The 22,709-nt window shown below is 40.0% G+C and overlaps 2 protein-coding genes across 8 annotated transcripts in view; one reads left to right on the top strand and one right to left on the bottom strand.

Annotated features, from left to right (window-relative positions):
- Nucleotides 1-1,862: 1,862 nt before the first annotated feature.
- On the bottom strand, nt 1,863-2,484 carry LOC108707709 (RAC-gamma serine/threonine-protein kinase). The gene is made up of 2 exons (XM_018245708.2): nt 2,348-2,484; nt 1,863-2,033 (listed from the first exon to the last, which is right to left on the bottom strand). Exons 1-2 carry the CDS (start codon nt 2,459-2,461, stop codon nt 1,911-1,913), a joined length of 237 nt encoding a protein of 78 aa, XP_018101197.1. The 5' UTR covers nt 2,462-2,484; the 3' UTR covers nt 1,863-1,910.
- An 11,129-nt stretch (nt 2,485-13,613) lies between these two features.
- Nucleotides 13,614-22,709, top strand: part of med14.L (mediator complex subunit 14 L homeolog) — a 45,912-nt gene continuing 36,816 nt past the window's right edge. For all 7 annotated transcript variants that reach the window (XM_041582096.1, XM_041582095.1, XM_018246634.2 and 4 more), the window contains exons 1-6: nt 13,614-14,522; nt 17,692-17,718; nt 18,302-18,407; nt 20,212-20,385; nt 20,598-20,727; nt 21,522-21,650. In XM_041582096.1, the coding sequence (XP_041438030.1) occupies nt 14,338-14,522; nt 17,692-17,718; nt 18,302-18,407; nt 20,212-20,385; nt 20,598-20,727; nt 21,522-21,650 (751 nt within the window). In that variant the 5' untranslated portion in view covers nt 13,614-14,337. The remainder of the gene's footprint in view (nt 14,523-17,691; nt 17,719-18,301; nt 18,408-20,211; nt 20,386-20,597; nt 20,728-21,521; nt 21,651-22,709) is intronic.

The following is a 22,709-nucleotide window of genomic DNA, read 5'->3' as shown; positions in this document are numbered from 1 at the left end:
GACTACAGGGTTCCTAAAAACCATTGTGAGCTCCCATTGGCCAATAACTGATGCAAATGTATCCACCCAAATCATTAATAAATACACAGATCATATTTTTGAATAACAATATTATTTATTTGTATTATTATGTACACAAAGTGAATATAACAAGCACGTTATGTATGAAATACAGTATAATCCATGATATTCCTCTCTAAATAAGACTCCCTTTTGACTGTCGCTGCTTTGTCTCACATCTGAAAAACAAAATCACACAAGGAATTACATCTAAAAGGCAACTTATGAGCTGATTATAAATTAATAAGAAGGATGAAGGGTTTTTCCATTTGCAGGTGATTTTATGATATACTTTATGTATACTTTATATTTCATACTTGATCAAATCTATTAGTAAAACTTGCTGTCCCGTATTTAGTACCACAAACACATTACAAATCTTGCTTGGTTATTTGTGCCTTAAAGAGTTAATGACACCACAAATTAAACCCTTTTTACACCTATCATGACAGTGTATTTGCATGCTTTTTATCATTTTGCCATAAAAGTATTTGCTGATGTCTTTATATTACATATTTATTCCCCATGTACCTCTACAAGAAGAAGAATATTCCAACACGAGCCTTCTCTTTTAGAACTTGTTGAGTTGGGACATCTGACATTAACGTTATATGACTTGGACTTCTGTCCATATAGACATGGACTGGCCCTCCACCTACCCCGTCCATACCAACCATTATTTCATGTTCAGTCAGGTGTATAATCAAATCCTCTAAATGCCTCTTGCAGCTCTGATGGGATCTTTATATCAGGTGTTGTCAATGCTGGAGCTTGGCATTTAGGGTTATTGAAGCTCTCCAGATGGCCTTGGTTGTTGAACACATATGGAGGCTTTGTTTTTCTATGTAATAGTTGTTCCCAGTCAATATCCTAAAAGACAGGAGATATTTCACAATGAGTATCTGTTACAAACACTAAAATTGCTAGTCAATTAAAATGAGTAGAATAGAAACTTACTCTGAAGAAGGGTTGCGCTTTGATCACTTCAGCGCCAGCCTCCCCAGATCCGAGGCGATAATCCGGATCTTTTTCCAAGAGCTACAAAAAACAAAACAACGGAGATTAAGTTACATATTTAAGTGACACTCAATTATGATTAACATCCCCCTATATTTGTGGGTAATCGCTGCTTCTGATGTTCATAGCCTGTCTCTTTGATATCACTGGGGTAATACGCATTTCAATATTCAGTTTAAAGCTAAAACTACCACTAAAGCACAATAAAAGACATAGGGGCACATTTACCTAGGGTCGAATATCGAGGGTTAATTAACCCTCGATATTCAACCGTCAAAGTAAAATCCTTTGACTTCGAATATCGAAGTCGAAGGATTTTGCGATATTTCTACGATCGAACGGTTGAAGGAATAATCGTTCGATCGAACAATTAAATCCTTTGAATCGAACGATTCGAAGGATTTTAATCCATCGATTTAAGGATATTCCTTCGATCAGGAAATTGTTAGGAAGCCTATGGGGACCTTCCCCATTGGCTAACATTGGCCTCGGTAGGTTTTACGTGGCGAACTAGGGGGTTGAAGAAATTTTTAAAGAGACAGTACTTTGACTATCGAATGGTCGAATAGTCGAACAATTTTTAGTTCAGATCGTTCGATTCAAAGTCGAAGGTCGTAGTCGAAGGTTGAAGTAGCCCATTCGATGGTTGAAGTAGCCCATTCGATGGTCGAAGTAGCCATATTCGACCATTCAAAATTCGAACTATTTTTCATCTATTCCTTCACTCGAACTAAGTAAATGGGTCCCATAGTGATATTGTGAAAATGATAACTATGTTATTATGTGTATTCCCTTAGCATAACAGGTTGATAAAGTCACATGACACTGATGTGCTAGGGCCAACTTACTTCATATATTAAATTAGAGGCATCCTCTGATAGTTCTTCTGGCAGCTCGATTTCATCATAAAGGATGCTGTTCACTAGCTCATTCTGATCTTCATTGTTGAATGGTAACTGAAAAAGAAAATCATGACTTCTTTAGTAAAACAACATTTCTGAAACATCTGTCACAATATCCATTTAGCAGCCTCTGTATCTGAGCTATACATCTGTCATGGTATCTCTTATATCTGACAAAGGGAAGCCAAATGCTATAATATTCACTATATATTATTACTAATAATATGGGAAGTTATGCTTGTAAACATGGAGATTACAATATATATTACACATATATGAAAAATTATTACACTATGTTTAGTCTCGCTATGAAATGACAGTGGCAAGGATTTACCAATATAGGCTGAAAATAAAGAAATTGTCTTTACCTCATACATGAGCATAGCGTATATACTGATTCCAAGGGCCCACCAGTCGGCTGCCATGCCATATCCAATAACCATTAACATTTCCGGGGCCATGTAAGTTCTTGTGCCGCACATGGCGTTTATGCGGTCTGTGTATCCAAATCCTTAAACACAAGAAACACTGTAAGGAAACTGCAGATCTGGGGACCCGAACGTAATGTAATGACAATGTAATATAAGCTGCTTGCTTACAAACTACACACTCACATATGTTTATGCCAGTTACATATTATATTTAAAAAAATAGCACTAATGTTTGATCCTGATAACCATTTTGAGTATATTAGAGAAGCCTACAAAAAGATTTTCTCTTAAACCTGGTCAGTGTACATACCCATAGACTGGCTCCCATACTCCTTTACCCATAGTAACGAGTTATATCCTGTATTTCCCAGGCTGAAACATATCCCCAGAAAATCTCCAGGTTGAGAGTAATGACACATAAAAAAGCTATACCTGGGCAGTAATGCCCAACCAGTAGCCTTCTATATGCTGCCAGTCCTCATCACAGCCCTTATTTGGCACTCCAAGGAAGTAGGCCAGTTGAAAGCAAATTTTAGACCAATAAAACCTAAACTTATGCTATGTATGGTCCAGAACAACACTTACTGTCTTTGCTGAGGCCGTAATCGATGATTTTAAGATATCCGCCTTGATCCAACATCAAATTCTCAAGTTTTAGATCTCTGAATTAAAACAAAGTAAATAGTTTAGTAGAAATACAAACTGTATACAATCCTTAGTCTTAGCATCAAGTGCAGTGGTGTTCTTAGTAGTGTTACCAGCTCCTTCTGCAATAAAGATGATTTATTGATATTAGTACTTACCTATGGATAATGCCCATCTTATGTAATGCCTCCAGGCCAAGCACTATACATGCGGTGTAAAACCTGAATAGAGAAAAAATAAAAATCAGTATGTAATTTTTTCTTGATATAGAAACTATGTGGGACATTCACTAAGATTCGTAGTTGCGGCAGGCGTAACTTCGCCGCACTTCGCCAGGCATAGTTTCGCCAATTTTTAAAATTTGTATCCAGGTAGGGAGCTCAATTTCAAACACCAATTCAAAAAGTTTGTTGTATTGCATTGTACTAAATTTTTCTGCACCCAGGCAATTGAGATGGATTACATGAGTTGATGTGTATATAATTATTTGTACACACCTATATGTGTTTTGTACTGAGCAACCACAAATGCCAAGCAGTCCTGTGTATGTGAATATTCTACACATTTTGCAGCTCCTTGTCTTTCAGAATGCACCCACTCACATTAACATTCCTGCAGGCTAGATCTTTCTCACGACTGACTATTTTCCAAACCATGGAAAGCAGCTTTCTTTAGACGCCTGAGTCACTGCAAGGCTCCAGGCAACCCTGCTGTTCTTAGTTCCCATTAAACTAGCAATATGCCAATTTGAATTGTTCACTTTCCAATTTATCTCCTGTTTGTGAAACTCTTTTGCAACCTTATTTCTATTTTGAATTTCAGGAAAATCAAATAAATGCTGTTTACACAATTCACTCAAATAACTACTAATTATGAAACATTATGAGTATGTTTTTTTAAAAAATAGTGACACCCCTGGGATGTTTAGTATATTATATTTGGTATATTGTATTTGGTATATTAAATGTCATAATAGGCTAAACACAGTATTCTGCAGTATTCATAGCTCTTCCCTTGGATGAGGACCTCCTATACACATACTGTACAAATGGCTGCAGTGCAATAAAATGTTGCATGTGTGTATGTATCAGTATCTGATAATCACAATGGAAGCAGATACTGTATGTCAATTAACAACTTAGACCTGTAACAATTTATAATGGAGAGAAATAAGGTTTATTAACACTCTCTTTACATGGGGTTAGTTGACGTCTCAACATGGGAGGTTTGCTTCATAGAAATATATATGATGATGGCCCAAGGATATGTAAACCTTTTTATTTTAAAATGTCTAAAAAGAATCTAAGCAGCCCTCAAAATAGCATAAATTTCCCCAGCATTCAGTCTCATGTTGTTTCTTAATCACAAGCAGCTCCACTGCAGCTCATTTCAGCCTGTTCCTGGTCTAGCATGAAGCACCACACTCTTCTGAGCTCCCCCCTTTTTGACTGTGAACACAGTCAAAGAGGTGTCTACTGCAAATGCTAAAGCCTCCTGCTCCAATGGAAATCAGACATGCACAGTATATAACATTTGAAATATTGCTTACTGTGTATAAAGGAGGGATCAAAAGAGAATTCAGAATGAAGGAAAAAAAGGAGAGAATTTTTAGCTGGCTTTATATAGTGTCTAAGTTTTGACTCAGACACTTGACCCAGTCAGTATTTTACTAATCCATGTCTAAGGCCAATATGATGGACATGCCTGGGACTGATTCAGGTATAATTTAGACTAAAAGGAAAATCCATTGGGCCATAAATACATTCTGCCCACCTTGTCTTAACAAGGCTCTCATGAGAAATTATTCTGTTGTCTCAAATATCAGTTGAATTGTTTTTTTAAATACTAGGTTATATATGTATGTGTTACTGATCATTGTGTATACAATGTTTTTACTCAGTAATGAACCCAGTGCCCCAAAGCAAAATTCTATGGTTCTCCCATGCCTACTCCTTGTAGTACTTCCACTGTGCTGATGGTTCTGTTATCTGACCTGGGTATATCTGGGTAATGGATCACCTTTGCAGCACAGGAGATGGGAAAAAAAATTGACGCAAGTTATTCTGGAAGATTTATAGCAGGAAATGCGCAGATATACCATGTGCCCATTTCTCTTCCTATGCATCTGCCATAAAGTGTCCGTTCAGTGAATCTCCCATACAGTTTTCAAGCAGAGGCTACTCCCATCCTGCTGACCCAACCTCACAACTGGCACAGCCATACTAGCCATCATTGTCATCAAGATAGTGTTCCCTTCATATTATGCATTTATGTCACTTCAGTGCAGGGAGCAATGATGGGGATTTTAAAGGGGATGTAAAAGCCAGAAAATAAAATAAAATTTTTACTTTTTTAATGAAAAAGATATCTATCTCCAATATACTTCAATTAAAAAATGTGTACCGTTTTTATAAGAAACCTGACTGTATGCAGTGAAATTCCCCCTTTGTTTTACTTGCTCTGGCTGCTGCAGATAGGAAACTTCAGATGGTCCCTAACTGCTCTGCAGGGAAACTGATCATACTTTCAAATGCAGGGGGGATGTCCCCACATTACTTCCCAGAACTCAAGCAGCTTTGTTTGTTTCCCTGTAGAGCAGTCAGCGACCATGTAGAGATTTGTACCTACAGACCCAGTGCAGTCTGCATATTCTGATTATCAATCAGTCTTGCTGTATGGGCTTCTATGTCAGATATTATTGGACTTGTGCTGTTTTGATAATTTATGACAGTCCCTAAGCTTAACTTCCCAACTGAAGCCCAGACCACACTGAGCATGTGCATGGTCTTGCAAAGACAGAGTCAGTGTTACTGACACTAAAAATCTACTATTCAAAATATTAATGTACATTAAAAGTTACCTATATGTCATGTTGATTGTTTTTGTTAATAGGGCTGCTTTTGTAAGTAATTGTTACTTGCAGTTCCAAAACTTGACTGTTTTGCCAGCCTGACTGTCCCTTCTCAACCTGTCAGTTAGAGTTTCTAATGCTAACAGACTCCTGCTGCACAAATATGGCAGCCTCCTCATAGAGGAGGCAATTAATGTAAAAGCATAGGGCAAATGCTTTTATGGCAAAATGATAAATAATATGCAAAGACAATGTTATGATAGATGTGAAAAAATATTTATTTCTGGTGTCAGTATCTCTTTAACAAAGTTACAAGATGATGACCCCCTGTCGCCAACCTTGAAAGCATAATTTTTTTCCTTCAGGTTAATTTGTTTCATCAGGTTTCTGGTGCAGTTCGTGTTTATATTTAGTATACAGCATTTCTAGCATTATTCTATTTTAGACTTTAGTTCCCCTTTAAATTGCACTGCAATGACAACTTCCTGGGATGGATTAAGAAGAAACCCCATCATTCATTTCAACTGGGACACAGAGGCAGGAGGTCAGTGGAGTTGCCTTTATATTTAACCATTGTCAGTTTTTTTTTTAACTCAGGCAACATATATTATTAGGCTGGGGGCATCTGATAAAACAAATTAAAGAATACACAGGGGTCAGCAACCTTTACTATCAAAAGAGCCATTTTGCCCCTCTCCCACTAAAGAAAAATAGTGTGGAGCCGCAAAACATAACACAGCTTATAAACTTTTTTAACCTTTTTTTAATTTTAACTGTTACAACAACAGAATACAACAAACGGAAGTGCATTGTGTATATGCAGGGCTACTTTGAAATAAATTAAACACTGAATAGCCCTATTAAATGCTAGTGTTCTCATCTGTTTAATGTGACTTCTGTTTCTGAAGCTCCATGCTGATCGTCTCTCTCTTGTCTTGAGTGTGTGACCAAAGTAAGGACCATGATGAAGCCTCTTGCTGTGGCTCAGTCTTGCCACTCCTGGGCGTCTATACAGCCCTCGCACCTGCTGGTGGCTTCTTGAGTGTGCTTACCGCAGTCGCACACTCAAGAAGCCACCAGCAGGTGCGAGGGCTGTAAATACGACCTGACAGGCAAAGCCGCAAGACTGAGCCACAGCAAGCAGGATGAAGCGCCGCATGAGGCTCTGGAGCCGCAGGTTCCCTACCCCTGCACTATGGGGTATAGTTATTAAAATTGGAGACAAACTTCATTGGTGATATTGCCTATAGCAACCAATCAGCAATTAGATTTGAAAAGTCACCTACAAGTTAGAAAACAAAAACAAAGATCTGATTTCTATGGGCAACACCCCTGGTGATGTTTGTCTCCAATGTTAATAAATATGCCCCTAAATATTCACCTTAAACAGGAGACTCCTGGTTATGGCTTTAATAGGTATTGTGAGGAAGTACTTAAAGGAGAATTCAACTGTTTAAAAAAAAAAAAAACCATAACCCCCACCCCACGTAGACCCCCTCTCTCCTCCCCCCAGCATAATTGCCCCTGGAGAAATGCCCCTAACTTTATACTTACCTCTCGTGAAGATTCAGGCATTGGAGTTCCATGCAGCCATCTTCTGGGTCTACGGTAAACTGATTGGGAAACCGGCGAAGCGGCGCATGCACATTTAGAGCGTTTTGCCGGCTTGCAACAACTGCGCATGCGCCAAAATGGACGGAAATTGCAGAATCGCCAGAAGAAGACACGAAGACCCCGAAGATGGCTGCGTGGAACTCCGGGGTAAGTATAAAGTTAGGGGCATTTCCCCCGGGGGCAACTATGCTGGTGGGGGAGGAGGGAGGGGGTCTACGTGGTGTGGGGGGTAGGGTTTTTTTTTTTTAAAACGGTTGAATTCTCCTTTAAGTGCAGTATATGCAAGCAGAGGCACGAAAGTGCTATTAGCTAAAAAAAAGTATTAACTCAATGGTGCAAGAAGTAGGACAGAGAGTAAATGCAAGACAGGGAAATCACTTCTGCTACAACAGACACTGCTAGATAAATAAAATTCACAGACAAAGCAGCAGACAAAAAAGAAAAAATAATTTAGTCAGATGTCTACATTGATAAAATGTAGGCTATGGTAGCATATTTAAAATATACCAAGTTTTGGGAAACACTCCAAAAATCAACTGGTAAAATGTCTGTGTATATATAGAAAGATCTGCACTTACAGGACTTAAAGGACCAGTAACGTCAACATTTTTAAAAAAAAATTTGTTTGTAAAAAAAAAACAAAAAAAAAACACAAAGTCTTTATCAAAAAATAACTTACCGATTCTCCTTTCGCACTCCTCTTCAGAAAAGTCGTCAAGATGGCAATCCATCGTGCGGCGTTAGATTTCTCCTCCCTGGCTATCTCCTATAGAAGGCAGGGAGGAGAAATCAAGCTCCATTCACGTGACTGCCGTTCGAAGTATCACTATATCTGCATCCTACTAACATATATTTTAAATACACACCGATTAAAAATCCACACTTAAACAATTTATCATTATTAATACACATAGGGGCTCATTTACTAAGGTGAATTTTCGAATTTAAAAACTTCAAATTTCGAACAGATTTTTGAGTACTTCAACCATCGAATAGGCCTAAATTCGACTTCGATTCAAAGTAAAAAAGTTTGACTTCGAAGAAAATCGAAGTACTGTCTCTTTAAAAAAGTTAGACTTCGACACTTCACCACTTTAAACCTGCCGAATTACTATGTTAGCCTATGGGGACCTCCTAGAAACTATAGCCTACATTTGGCTAACACAATCTATATAGACTTTATTACTAATGTGTCTACATAAACTTTATTACTAATGTCAATCTTTGAGCAAGTATTTAAGGTCTAACACTAAGATATACCTACCACTCTTTAAATAGGCTACTAAACTTATGATCCTCCTCATTTCCTACAGCTCCAGAATCATACTTCCCCTTCAAATTCTTAGTTTTATCACTTAATATATTATTTGAGGCTATACTTCACCATATTTAAGGCTCATACTATCCTAAATTCCTTGGTGGCTCCCTGCCTGCCTCATACCAAACATTCTACCTTACGGATGCTGCTTACTTATTGGGCCCAGAGACTATACCCCACTAGGGCCGTGGTTAGAAACCACAGGGCCCCGTACAACAAAATTTTCGGGGATTAAAAAAAAACAAAAAACACACAAACACATTGGTGTTCAGAGAAATTGAACTTGTGGCTCCAGGACTTCAATTTCAGCTGTTTTTGTGACTTCACGTCTTTTCGCTGCTTCAGGACTTCAACATTGGCGCCAGGTCCCCTTTTTTTAAAAAAAGCATTGGTGCCAAGGCCCTCCTTACAAGTTAAAAAAGAGTTGGGGCCCCAAAGAATATTTTTTAAAAAAAATTGGTGGCAGGGGCCTATAGAGCATTAAAATAATACATTAGTGGCCAGGGGATTAAAAAAAAAACCACACACACATTGGTGTTCACAGGAATTTAACTCGCTGCTTCAGGACTTCAATTTCAGCTATTTTTGTGACTTTGGTTCTTTTCGCCACTTCAGGACTTCAATTTCAGCTGTTTTTGTGACTTCGGGTCTTTTTGCTGCTTTGGGACTTCGGCTGTTCGGCTTTTCAGCACTTCCGCATTTTGGCTGTTCAGGACTTTAGGAGAAGGAGGTGGAACGACTTTGGCACTGTCAAGGGGGGCCCAGCTCTTTCGAAATGTTCAGCACTGCCGGGCCCCCCTTCAGGCCCGGGCCTGGAACACTTATACCCCCTGTGCCCCGTGATGGCGGCCCTGTACCCTGCTATAATGGTAATTCAAAATAATGCCTTCTATCATATATCAATCCAGGGACCCAGTCTGTGTATGTTAGTAGGATGTAGATATAGTGATAATTTGAACGGCAGTCGCCTTATTGTGATAACGAATATACGTAATTGTCAAAGCTGCTGTTTTCCTGCCAGGATGTAGATTTATGACATGTTCACTTTGTGTTTGTCACTTTGAAAAAGGCCTTAGGTTAGTCAGGATCAGGACCGCCTACTGACACGTCCTGTCTCTCCAGCGTCACGTCCAAGATGGTGGCGCCCTTAGCCAACACATGGGCAGGAGCGCCCTCGCGGTGACGCCGGCACAATGACATCACGCTCCTTCCAGGTCACGGGTTCAATGCTCGATTATAGGTTTTGTTTGGAACATTCCTGGGTGCTTTATAATTCATGCTATATTGATTACTGGACTTTTGACCCTGCCTGAACCTTGACCTTGCTTCTATTCTGCCTGCCTATTGAACTATTGCCTGCAAATTAACTAAGACCACTCCTGGTTCCCAATTGTACTGCGAAATTGGACTTTGACTCCTGGGCTTCCTCCTTGGTCTGGACTACTCCCGTTGGGAGCTGATAGGCCCCCTGACAAGGTTAGGCTGAAACGTCAGTCCTTAGTTCTTTAATAAAATATTTTTTTTTGCTTTTAAGTCCTGTAAGTGCGGATCTTTCTAAAGAGATGGAGAATACTTGCTGACTCGGCACCCAGGCATATTTATTTATTTCTTTGTCGAGAATGCCGGTATCTTGGAGAAATATATATATATATATATATATATATATATATATATATATAAAATCAAAAAGAAAACCGCACCAAACAGGTCTTTATATGAAAAAAACAAAAGGTTTTATTTGATCAACGTTTCGGCTCAACAGCTGGAGACGTCTTCAGGAACTAAAAAAAAAAAAAAAAAAAAAAAAAAAATATATATATATATATATATATATCAATCGAAAACCAAAGATAAGTCAGGTCAAGTAATTTATTTTAATAGATGAGGGCATAGTGCCCCCTACCAATGTTTTGAGCTTCCTCAACCTTCACCATGCCACACACCAGATAGTATCTGTGCATATCAATAGGACAAGTTAACACCAAGTCCACTGTTATGCCATATTTTACTCCAATATTTAACATGTCATATTTTCCCTTAATTTACACCAAAATGTTGTCCTGTTTATCCAGGGCCGGAACTAGGGGTAGGCAGAAGAGGCACCTGCCTAGGGCACCACAATAGGGGGCACTAGGTAGGTACCTTTTAAATTGTCTTCTGCCTACCCCTATTCCGTTTTTGTAGCCCTCTTGTTTTTGCCTCTGCCCCTCTCTTCCCCCCTCCCCTCTGTCGCTCTTTCCCCCTCCCCTCTGTTGCTCTTCCCCTTCCCTTCTTTGCTCTTCCCCCTCCTCTCCATCTCTCTCCCCTCTGTCACTGCCACCTCCCCTCCCCTTTGTCGTTTTTCCCCGTCACTCCCACCTCCCCTCCCCTTTGTTGCTTTGCCCCATCACTCCAACCTCCCCTCCCCTTCTTTGCTTTGCCCCGTCACTCCCACCTCCCCCCCTTCATTGCTTTGCCCTGTCACTCCCACCTCCCCTGTCCTGCTGGTTGTGGTGTAGCTCGCGCGCGTGCACATGAGTGCGGAAGGGGGAGCTGCAGCATGGTGGCCTGTGGCTGGGTTGCCTAGGGCGTCCAGCTGACTTGGCCCGGCCCTGTGTTTTTGGATTTAATTTCTTGCTCTAATTCTGAAAGAAAATGTACCTTCGACTTCCTGGTACATACCAGCAAAATTACCAGTCCACGAAGATGACCCTGTATAATGAGCTGCTCCTTCCTAGGGAAGGGATAGTTTATAAAGAGGAGATTCTCAATGGTCTTCTGATTTATTTTAATTGTGCTTATACAAGCAGGAAGTAGAACGTGACTTATTTTCAATTTTAAAATTTGCCCTGTTTGGTACAAAAATGAATCAATAGACAAAAAAAAAATGGATTACAGACATCCTGATCCACTGTCAAGTTCTCTCGCTCTCTCTATAAGTCTTGGATACCTCTAATCGGCCATCAACTTTCCACTTTAATAATGTTAAATGTTCCATAATGACAATTACGGCCAGGGGGTTTATATATTTGGCTTCAGATTGCAACATTGAACCTCTCAGTAACAGAGTTTGATCATGATGATTTTATTTTATTTTACATTTCTGTTTTGAATATTTGGTGTACTGGGAAACTTTGAAACTCTCGATAGACTGTGAGCTTCGGTAAATACTCTTGAAAATCCTTTATAAGACTGTACAAAGTAATATAAAAATTGTTGTGTGTTTTCTCTCCTTTTTCCTTTTGCTTTATGTTCATATTTTCAAAAATGTTTATAATGACCGGACATACTTTATGTCCAGAAACTGCTGTTCATGTTTTGGAAAAACTAACAAAAACATTAATACAAAAAAAAAAGTCGTCAGAAATATTGTTCTAAAAAACAAATATGTTCAGCACAAGCTGTATTCATTGAACCAATGTTAAAAAGGGGCGTATATGTCTTTTTAAAGTTCTGCACCATTTAAATAATAACACAGAGAAATATTGTGTGCCCAATATTATTATTAAGGGTTTTTTTTTACCTTCCAAACACTTTATTCAGTTCGGTTGGTTCCAGATTGTTCTCCATAAATAAAGACTTTTATCAATTGCTTTATATCTTTTATGTTTTACAGTTTCTCCAAAATCGAAGTTTAAAGTGAAATGTTCCCGTCTTTTTTGTTTCGGGGTACTTTTTTTTCTCTTTGGACTTTGTTAGTCTGGCAGCTCAGTAATTCAGGTGCAGATTCTGAACTGTTACAATTTGCTATATTTAGTTGCTCAGGAGCTTCTTTTGAGTATTAGCAACTATTGTATCAATTCTAACAGCTGCCTTAATGAAACACAGATAAAAAAAATGTATCAACTAAAAGTATTGATGTAGAACAGTTTACATGATCGACGTCCCCCCTAGTGATGTGCGGGCAGACCCGATACCCGCGGGTCGGGCAGGTTCAGGTCGACCTTGCAGTGCTCCTCGCGGGTAGCGGGCAGGTGTGGGTTGAGCTCTACTCCTGCTCTCTCCACCCGCCACCTTCAAATGCCGGCATCCGACTTCCGGTTTTATAGTCTCGCATCTGCTGGCCCGCCCCTTTTGTCACATCATTGTGACATCATTGGCGGGGCAGGTCTATAATAGGACCCCGGAAGCGCGGGTGTGTGCAGGCGTGGGTTGTAGCAGGGTGGGTTAGGGTCGGGTGCGGGTCAGGGAAACCCTGAACCGCACATCACTAGTCCCCCCCCTCCCAGAGATGCTTTAGAAATGTGAAAAATATACATTTCAATATTAGGGGAACGGTCACACACAGAAAATAGAAAGTAATTGGAAAAAGTCTTTATTTCTGGTGAACTGACTGAAACCAAATGAACTGAAAAAAAGTGTTGGCAGGTAAACAACACCTTTAACACAATAAAGCACCAACATAATGGAGGGAGCAGGGACCTCCTTCCTCTTGTCTTTTAAACACTTAATCATTAACATCATTTCACTTTATATTTTTTATTGCATTTATCGCTTCTTTCGTTAATTTGTCATTCTACTATAAAGGGCAACGTACGTACGATATAAATGCAAATACACGCATGTATACAGCTTGTGTGTGACGTGTATATACATAAATAAATAGTCAGAATTTCCCGTGACACTAAATTCCTAGAACACACACGGCTCCTTTTAGTTTACTGGAACTAAATGATGCAGTCCAGAGGCACTAGTCCAATGCAAACGCTTAGCGATAGGACGCCTTGTCACAGCATTTCCCATGAGCACTTACTCTCGTTCACCGCCCTAACGTCACGTTCGCTTCTTCCGGTTTTGTCCCCGCCTCTAGCTCCATACTCTTCCGGTGTATGGAGGAGCAAGAGACGGGGGCCGCTGAGAAGGCCTGGGTCTTGCTTAGGGTTCTGTTAAGACTTAGAAGGGGACCTTTGCCCACCTCACAGTGTGGTTATAGTGCGGGAACATCGCATATTACCGCCCTCTTACAGAAAGGAAAAGAGGATAGCAGGAAAGACTACTTTGACTGTGTTTTTTCGGATCTCCCCGCCATGTCTCAGGAGCTGCTGTTGCATACAAGCTGCGGCTGAGATCGCTTGTTACTTGCGTGTTTTTTTTTTAACCCTGCACCCATCGGCCATATCCTGCTGGAGCCGGGCAGCCTATAGTGCTGACTTAAACCATAAGCGAAGTGCTGTTGTCTGAGTTTCACCCCCAGATTCCCTTCCCCCTCCTCTTCTACCCCGGGGTAACTGCGCTGAGTTTCTCATCCCGGGTACAGTGTGGTGGTAATAGAGGACGGGGGAGGTTGATGATTATGGTTCATTTCTCCCATTCAAAACCAACCCACTTGTTTTATTTTCGTGTAGTACAACATTAGAGTCTGCATTATCTATTCAAATCTGGTTATTTGTATGTGTGTAAGTGTGTGTGGTTAATGTTTTAATTGAATTCAGAATTCAGTAATATTATTTTGTGACTCTCATACACCTTCATCTCCTGCACTTTCTTGGTGATAAGTATTAAATCTAGGCACTGTCCAAAATGCCAACAGTACAGCTAGAGAACAGTCAGTTGGTGGTTTCTGGGGGGCCCACATCTGTGCCTCAGCCCCCTCCACCTGGGTCTGTAGTACCTTCAACAGCTGCTACTCATGGATACCGACTCAGCACCCTGATTGAATTTTTACTTCAGCGGACTTATCAAGAACTCAACGTACTTGCTGATTTGTAAGTAGATATTCTCAGTAGGATCTATGTTGTACATCTGCTACTTTTTTCTGACTGCATGCTTCATTTTATTATATATCTATATACATAGAATGATGGTTGCTAAGGAACCGGGCCATAGTGACATTGATGTCAGTTCCAGTGTGTGGATACATTTCCTGTTTGACACATAGTTCATTAATGCCTGTTAGATCATTTTATCCCTGGCTTGATAAAGGAGTGGACATACTCCGAAACGTTGCAAATGCGAGTACCTCCAACAATAATGAGTCAATCAGTTAAAGAATTGAAAAAAATGGGTTCAATGTAACCATTTATGGACTTAAGATAATATATTTATATTGCATATGAGATCGGGTGGTGTGTCGTTTTTTCAATTTTTCATTTATTATACCACAAGCGGCAGTGGTTGTATTTGACACTTGCACCGACAAAAGAAGGAGTGCTGCATTTTATATATAGAGAGAGAGAGAGAGAGAGAGAGAGAGAGAGAGAGAGAGAGAGAGAGAGAGAGAGAGAGAGAGAGAGAGAGAGAGAGAGAGAGAGAGAGAGAGAGAGAGAGAGAGAGAGAGAGAGAGAGAGAGAGAGAGAGAGAGAGAGAGAGAGAGAGAGAGAGAGAGAGAGAGAGTGTGAGAGAGTGTGAGAGAGTGTGAGAGAGTGTGAGAGAGTGTGAGAGAGTGTGAGAGAGTGTGAGAGAGTGTGAGAGAGTGTGAGAGAGTGTGAGAGAGTGTGAGAGAGTGTGAGAGAGTGTGAGAGAGTGTGAGAGAGTGTGAGAGAGTGTGAGAGAGTGTGAGAGAGTGTGAGAGAGTGTGAGAGAGTGTGAGAGTGTGTGAGAGGGTGTAGAGGGTGTAGAGGGAATGGAGTGCACAACCATAAGAAAAAATCGATACCTGGGTGCTAGTCCATAACATATAGAACAATACTGCACAAAATGACAGCACTCCAAGGAGGTTCACAGCGAGTCGATGTTGCTAAAGTGGAGGTCTTTATTGAAGATCCAACGTTTCGGTTCCTTACTGGAACCTTCAGCAACATCGACTCGCTGTGAACCTCCTTGGAGTGCTGTCATTTTGTGCAGTATTATATATATGTATATATATATATATATATATATATATATATATATATAAAATCAAAATCTGGGATAAAGCATTCCTGGGCCAGCACTTCCCTTTGTAAAACAAGTGTCTTTTTATTATTTCATTTCACACATCACAGTGCTCCAACGTTTCGGTCCCTCTTGGGACCTTTCAAGAGGGACCGAAACGTTGGAGCACTGTGATGTGTGAAATGAAATAATAAAAAGACACTTGTTTTACAAAGGGAAGTGCTGGCCCAGGAATGCTTTATTCCAGATTTTGATTATATGATTGAGAATTGGCCGTGCACCCCTGAGATTGCTTGATTGGAGTGCGGATACTGAAGATATATAAATATATATATATATATATATATATATATATATATATATATATATATATATATATATATATATAATCTTACATTTTCTTTATGAAACCTGCCTCTGACGTAGTGATTTTTAATTGCAGCAGTGTCAATAATTACATTACTGTAATGAATTAATGCTTCAGCAAGAAAGAGGCAGGTCACATATGAGCCAGTTTTCCTTGTGGGAATCCTGCTGCTAGACCATTTTGCTGTTTGGGACAAGCTGATGAAACTCTACAAACAGCTGGATTTTGGTCTTGTCTATATAGTCATCTGTCAACCACTAAACATGGTGTACTTAGGGCCCTTACTCATGGGCGTTTTTAGCAGCACTCCCCTGCGTTCTGGTTTCATGCGTTCAGCCGCAGGGGAGCGCAGGAGTAGACACACTGAATTATTTTCAGTGGCGCTGTACTCACACAGACGCATGTAAGCGCCGAACGCAGGTTAGGATGCAGCATGTTGCATTTTTCCTGCGTTCGACGCTTACATGCGTCTGTGTGAGTACAGCCCCATTGAAAAGAATTCAGTGCATCTACTCCTGCGATCCCCTGCGGCTGAACGCATGAAACCAGACCGCAGGGGATCGCAGCTAAAAACGCCGGTAAATTAGGGCCCTTAATGTCAGACTCACAGAATCACTACAGTTGGATTTTGGTGATGGTCAAATGTGTGTGGTCATGTTGGGGGTGCAGGATAAATACAAAGTTGGCTTGTTATATTTAAGGTCAGTGCTGGTCTGTAGTCATCCTCAAACTACTACCTTCAACTGTGCTTTGTTTCAGATTTCATGATGGCCTAGAATTTCTGTTATCGGTTATATTGCCATTTTGACACTGCATGTTTACTCTTATCGACCTGGCCATTGCCCTTAAGTTGGCTATGCACACACTGATACAATTGTTTTGTATGGTGTTTAATTTGCATATATTGGACAGTCAATTCCAGTCAATATTTATATACCATGCATATCTGTTAGTGGGGCAGTTTTAATAAATGCATCTGCCAATGCATCATGCCAGCTAGATAACAATGCGTTGGCAGACGAGGAAGGTAAGAGTCACAGCTCCTTCTCACTTTCTAAGGAAAGATTGCCATGCCTTGTATGGCAACTATTTGTTTGACCTTTGGGGCAATCGGTAGGATTCTATGCAGATGTATGGACATCGTTATGTACAGGAGAGATTATAAATTGCTGCTAACATCAAGCAAGGTCTGAGATTCTTAGGGGCAGATTTACTAAGCTCGAGTGAATAGTTCGAATGCAAAAATATTCGAATTTTGAAGTATTTTTTTGGGTACTTCGACCATCGAATTGGACAAATTCGATCGAATCGAATGATTCGAACGTTTCGAAGTAAAAATCGTTCTACCATTCGACCATCAAAGTACTGTCTCTTTAAAAAAAACTTTAACTTCATACTTCGCCACATCAAAGCTACCGAAGTGCAATGTTCGCCTATGGGTACCTTCCAGAGCACTTTTCTAAGTTTTTTTTGATCGAATAAAAATCATTCGATCGATCGCTTAAAATCGTTCGAATCAAACCTTTTGCGTTAAAATCGAATTAGAAGGATTTTACTTTGAGGGTCGAATTTGAGGGTTTTTTAACCCTCGAAATTCGACCCTTGACAAATCTGCCCTTAAAGTTTTCCATGCAAATAAAGTAACAGAAATATATATTGGTAACTAACACTTTTTTTCTTTGTGTTCCACCTAGACTTCCAAGAAAGAGTGACATGGAAAGGTTAGTATTTTCATGCTTGGGTAATTTTAAAATAAACTATTTTAAGATGTTGTACTGTAAATTACTAATTCATAGTGTGGAGATAGGATTAGGTCATTGGTCTGGAGGCAGAGAGAGAGAGTTTTTGGCAAATAAGCCACATACATGTAATGGGTTAGTTTAGTAAAATGTCAGGTAAGGAACTGAACATCAGTGGAACAATGATGTTCCAGGCCACAGACAGCAGAATTAATGCCAGTCCCTCTTAGAGAACAATAGCACTGTCTGCGCTAAAAGAGCATTTGCTTGAACAAAGCTGGAAATTCATTTTTTGGGCAACTATTCTGTCCTTGCAAAATTGCAAAAAAAATATGACAAAACACTGCTAGTGCTGGGTATTATTAAAATATCTAGGGATACAATCATGTTAAAATCTGGAATGTATGACTATACTTTTCAAATTAATATTTCTCCTGTATACATGGAGATATTTGATGATGTAAGGACTTTGAAACCAAACCATTCTTACCATCCAGTAAATTTCACTTTGATTTATGAAGCATGAGCTGTTGAATAACATGGTGTTATTCTGTTTTGCTTTTAGGAAGATTGAAATCGTGCAGTTTGCCAGCCGAACACGGCAACTCTTTGTCAGATTATTGGCATTAGTAAAATGGGCCAACAATGCTGGGAAAGTAGAAAAATGTGCGGTAAGTTGCCATAATTTAAAGAATTATGGCATCAGTGTTTTCTGATCTATAAGCCATAAAACCATTTACTTCCAATGGAATTCGTAGTTAAAGGGATTGTTCACCTTTGAGATAACAGTATAATGTAGAGAGTGATATTCTGAGACAATTTGCAGTTGGTTTTCATTTTTTATTATTTAAGGTTTTTGAGTTATTTAGCTTTTTATTCTGCTGCTCTCCAGTTTGCATTTTAAATAATCTGGTAACTGGTCCAAATTATCCTAGCAACCATGCATTGAGTTTAAATAAGAGACTGGAATATGAATAGGCCTGATTAGAAAAAATTCGCAAAACAATATATTTGTAACCTTACAGAGCATTTGCTTTTTAGAAGGGGTCAGCGATGCCCATTTGAAGTCAAAAGAAAAAGGCAAATAACTATAAAACTATAAAAAATAAATAATGATGCTATAATTCTGCCATTCTTTCTACAACATGCTTAAGTTCTGCTTGCTCACAAAAAATTATTCCATCCCCGTTAATGATAATCGATTTTCCAGTTATGAATTTGTATATATTTATATACTTACATTTTAACAAGTTTAGGGATGTTTATAGGCATTTGAAACAGTCACACTTCCATAGCTGATAATGTATTTAAGATGGCCGGTAAACCCTCTACTAAAATCTTATGATATTCAGTCAGGGCCGCCATTAGGGGGGCACAGGGGGTACTACTGTACCGGGCCCGGGCCTGAAGGGGGGCCCGGCTGTGGTGCACTTTTTGAAATAGCCGGACCCCCCTTGACCGTGCTGATCCAACTGCTCCAGTACTGTCTCCATGGTGTCTGCCACCTGGGTGATTGCGCTGATTCCCGTGGGTCTGGGTTGAGGACTCGCTGCTGAAGTTGAAGTCCGGCACGCAAGGATTCCTATAGGTACAAGCAGAAGTGTGTGCTAATTCACGCAGCAAATCAGAAAGCTCCATTGCCTCCACCACAACTCGCTGGCCGATTCAACACCTCGTCTGAGTGGGCGGGGCACTGGCCGCGGGGATACTCCTCCCTGGTACAATGACAGGTAGCGGCTGAGTCCACTGTCACGTCTGCGCTTTGGGGCATAGTTCTCTCTTTTCTAAAGGCACCAGTTGAACTAATGTCCTGACAGGACTCCCTGGGCTCACAGGCTGGGCTCCCCCGATGGATTGCACAGACACAATAGCAGCGACTTTGTTACTGTTGCAAGTGTCGCACTGATTGTCGCCAGTAATCCCCTAGTAAATCTGGTTCTTTGAAGTGGACAGTGACACATCTAAAACTGTTTTTCCCCTCTTTTGGCGATGCTGTACTTGTCAGAGCAGACCTGCTATCAACTAATAGTCCTGAGTAGCAGTGTCCAGTTCAACAACATCCTGTAATAGTAACTATAAAATATCGTTGTGCGGGGCCCTGTGATATCTAATGGCGGCCCTGTATTCAGTTTACCAGCTTCCTATAAAACGATTTTTGCAGTCTAGTGGGGCAGTCTAATATTCTGGGAATTTACCGGGGTATGGTCAGAGAATAAAAGCATATTAAAAAACTTTATGCCAGAGGCTATCCTTCTGAACTATACCTGTTTTTAAAGTGTTACTCCTTTTGCATACCAGTTAATAAAAATATGAAATATAAATAGTAGTGCAATTATCATCTTTGATATGACTTCAGCTGCACATGCTCCTGGTTGGTAATTGTTGAGAAGCTGCACTGCTATAGTTGATAATGTAAACATTTCTTGCATGTAAAGTATTCTAAATTCCTTATTTTTTATTTATTTTTTTAAACAGATGATATCCAATTTCTTAGATCAACAAACCATACTATTTGTGGACACAGCTGACCGACTGGCATCATTAGCGAGAGATGCACTTGTCCATGCTCGGTTACCTAGTTTTGCAATTCCTTATGCCATTGATGTGCTTACAACAGGATCTTACCCAAGACTACCAACTTGTATTCGGGTATGAGTTGTACATCATTTCCTTATTGATTTTATATTTTTTACCCTACTTATTGTGTTGGTTGCACTGACTGCCAGTGCAGCAGAATTTACGATGTACAGCAGACAAAATGATTGTGTTTTTTTTATATTTTACTTCCCCAGAAGTAGGTCACTCTATTGGTATGTACATATTTATTTAGCTAACCTCCTTTGTCCCCTTGTTTATGATAGGATAAAATAATCCCTCCAGATCCCATAACAAAAAGTGAAAAGCAGACTACACTTCATCAACTCAATCAGATTCTCCGGCATCGACTGGTAACTACAGATCTTCCCCCACAACTAGCGAATCTCACTGTTGGTAAGTTTTTGTTGACCGGTAGGGGGGGTATTTACATGCCCTAAAAAAGAAAAAGCATTCTTTGTAAAGTGCTGTGGCTTTTTTGGACAGAATAATTGATTAAAGGGGACCCGTCACCAAAAAAAATTATTCCAAATCCTATTTTATCACATTAGTCAAGCAAAATGAACTTAAATTACACTATATAAATTGTTTGAATCTTGTTTCCTTCAGTCTGGGAATTCATAATTATAGCAAGCAGGAAGCCGCCATTTTGTGGACACTGTTATTAAGAGAAGTCTAGAATCATCTCAGAATCTTGTTTGTGCACCAGAATGGGGGACCCAATGTCCATCCCCATGCCCTGGCTACACAATTAAACGGTAAAGAGAAATGGGTGAATGTTTGGAGAGCAGTGACATGTAGGAAGTGCTGAATGGAAAGTGAAAGTAATTGTCTGCCCCGCCTCTATGCCACTGGCATAGAGGAGGGGCAAACAATATTTGATTGACAGCTGAGATTTTTAAATGAGTTTACAGCTATGAATGCTTTAATAAAAAATAGAAATTGGATTTCATGTTTAATTTGAAAAGGACTTTCATTATACAGATTTTTGTGTCTGGATGACAGGTCCACTTTAATATTAACACCCTCACATATAAAGAAGTTTAATGTTACGCTTAAGCTTGTAAGTTCATCTTGATCATTTTGTGAGTGTATATGTGTGTTTTCGAGACTGCCATCAAACATTAATGTCATTGTAGATAATGGTGGTTCTATAATTGTATAAATCTGAAAATGTCCTTTTTAAACAGCCAATGGGCGAGTAAAGTTTCGTGTTGAAGGCGAGTTTGAAGCAACGTTAACTGTGATGGGTGATGATCCTGATATCCCGTGGCGATTACTAAAATTGGAAATACTTGTAGAAGATAAGGAAACTGGAGGTAAGCTGTTGCAGCAGTAGTTTTAAACCTAACTGGGTACATTTCTCTGTGGTGGTATTTATATTCATACCGTATATACTCGAGTATAAGCCAAGTTTTTCAGCACCCAAAATGTGCTGAAAAAGGCTACCTCGGCTTATACTCGAGTCAGTATACGGAGTTGCTGTGCTACTGACCGGAGTCCCGTGCCACTGCACCCCTGATGGGGCCCGCAACCCAGCCGATGATTAAAACAGACCGCAGGTTCTCCATGGCGCTTTGCGAGTGATGTTGCCGACTGCGCATCATGTGACGCCAGCGCCAGCCAGCGCAGTGTTTCAAATTGACCGCACGCACATCCAGGTAAGCCCTGCCTCACATCTCTTCGGGTCGGCGTATCTGTCCGAATACTACGGTACATCTTAAGAACAGATCCCTATATTGAACCGCCAGGATTCTAAGCGCTTCTAATTTAACTGCGGGGTAAGTGCAGTCACTAGCTGCTCACAGTGAGCGCACCTAAGATCCTGCTCTATTTCAGTTTTTTCAAATTAGGTACAACCTCCGACGTTCTAAATACCCTTTGTGTTGTGAGGTTAATACACTATCGTTATTGCTTTCTCTTAGGCACAGGGAACCTAATTACCATACCATACTCCCTTTGATTGTAAGTATAGTTGCACTGTCCCATCAATCACCTCCACCACCCATGCTTAATAAAACATACCGTACTGTTATTGTATTACCATACTGGTATATTAAAACACCATGTCCAACTGGCATTATTGTTATTAAAATAAAGGTAGCATAGAAGGCAGGGGGACGCACTGATAAGAGGCACCGACTGGCGGTAGATTTACTGGAGGCTAACTCTGCCAATCACAATTGTGCCTCAGGCAACGATCAGTAGCGGATTGTTACAGTCATGAAAAATCAATCTGACATTCGGATCCACCAAAACATCCAACCCCTTCACCCAAGAGAGTCCCCAAATAAATTTTCAAAAATATTTAACCCACTCATGCCTCATTTTTGATTATTAAAACTTACTAGTAGCTGCTGCATTTCTCACCCTAGGCT

This window comes from Xenopus laevis, chromosome 2L (assembly GCF_017654675.1).
Source record: "Xenopus laevis strain J_2021 chromosome 2L, Xenopus_laevis_v10.1, whole genome shotgun sequence".
Classification (NCBI taxonomy): Eukaryota; Metazoa; Chordata; class Amphibia; order Anura; family Pipidae; genus Xenopus; species Xenopus laevis.
Note: the sequence above shows the minus strand (reverse complement) of the source record. Positions and strands in the feature narration are given on the sequence as shown.

What these genes read in the sequence shown, in the direction of transcription:
- LOC108707709 (XM_018245708.2), bottom strand. Translation starts at nt 2,461, where the DNA reads ATGTGCGGCACAAGAACTTACATGGCCCCGGAAATGTTAATGGTTATT. An exon ending in ACGCTATGCTCATGTATGAG is followed by an intron (nt 2,034 to 2,347) that starts GTAAAGACAATT and finishes TTTCTTTTTCAG; the next exon opens with TTACCATTCAACAATGAAGA.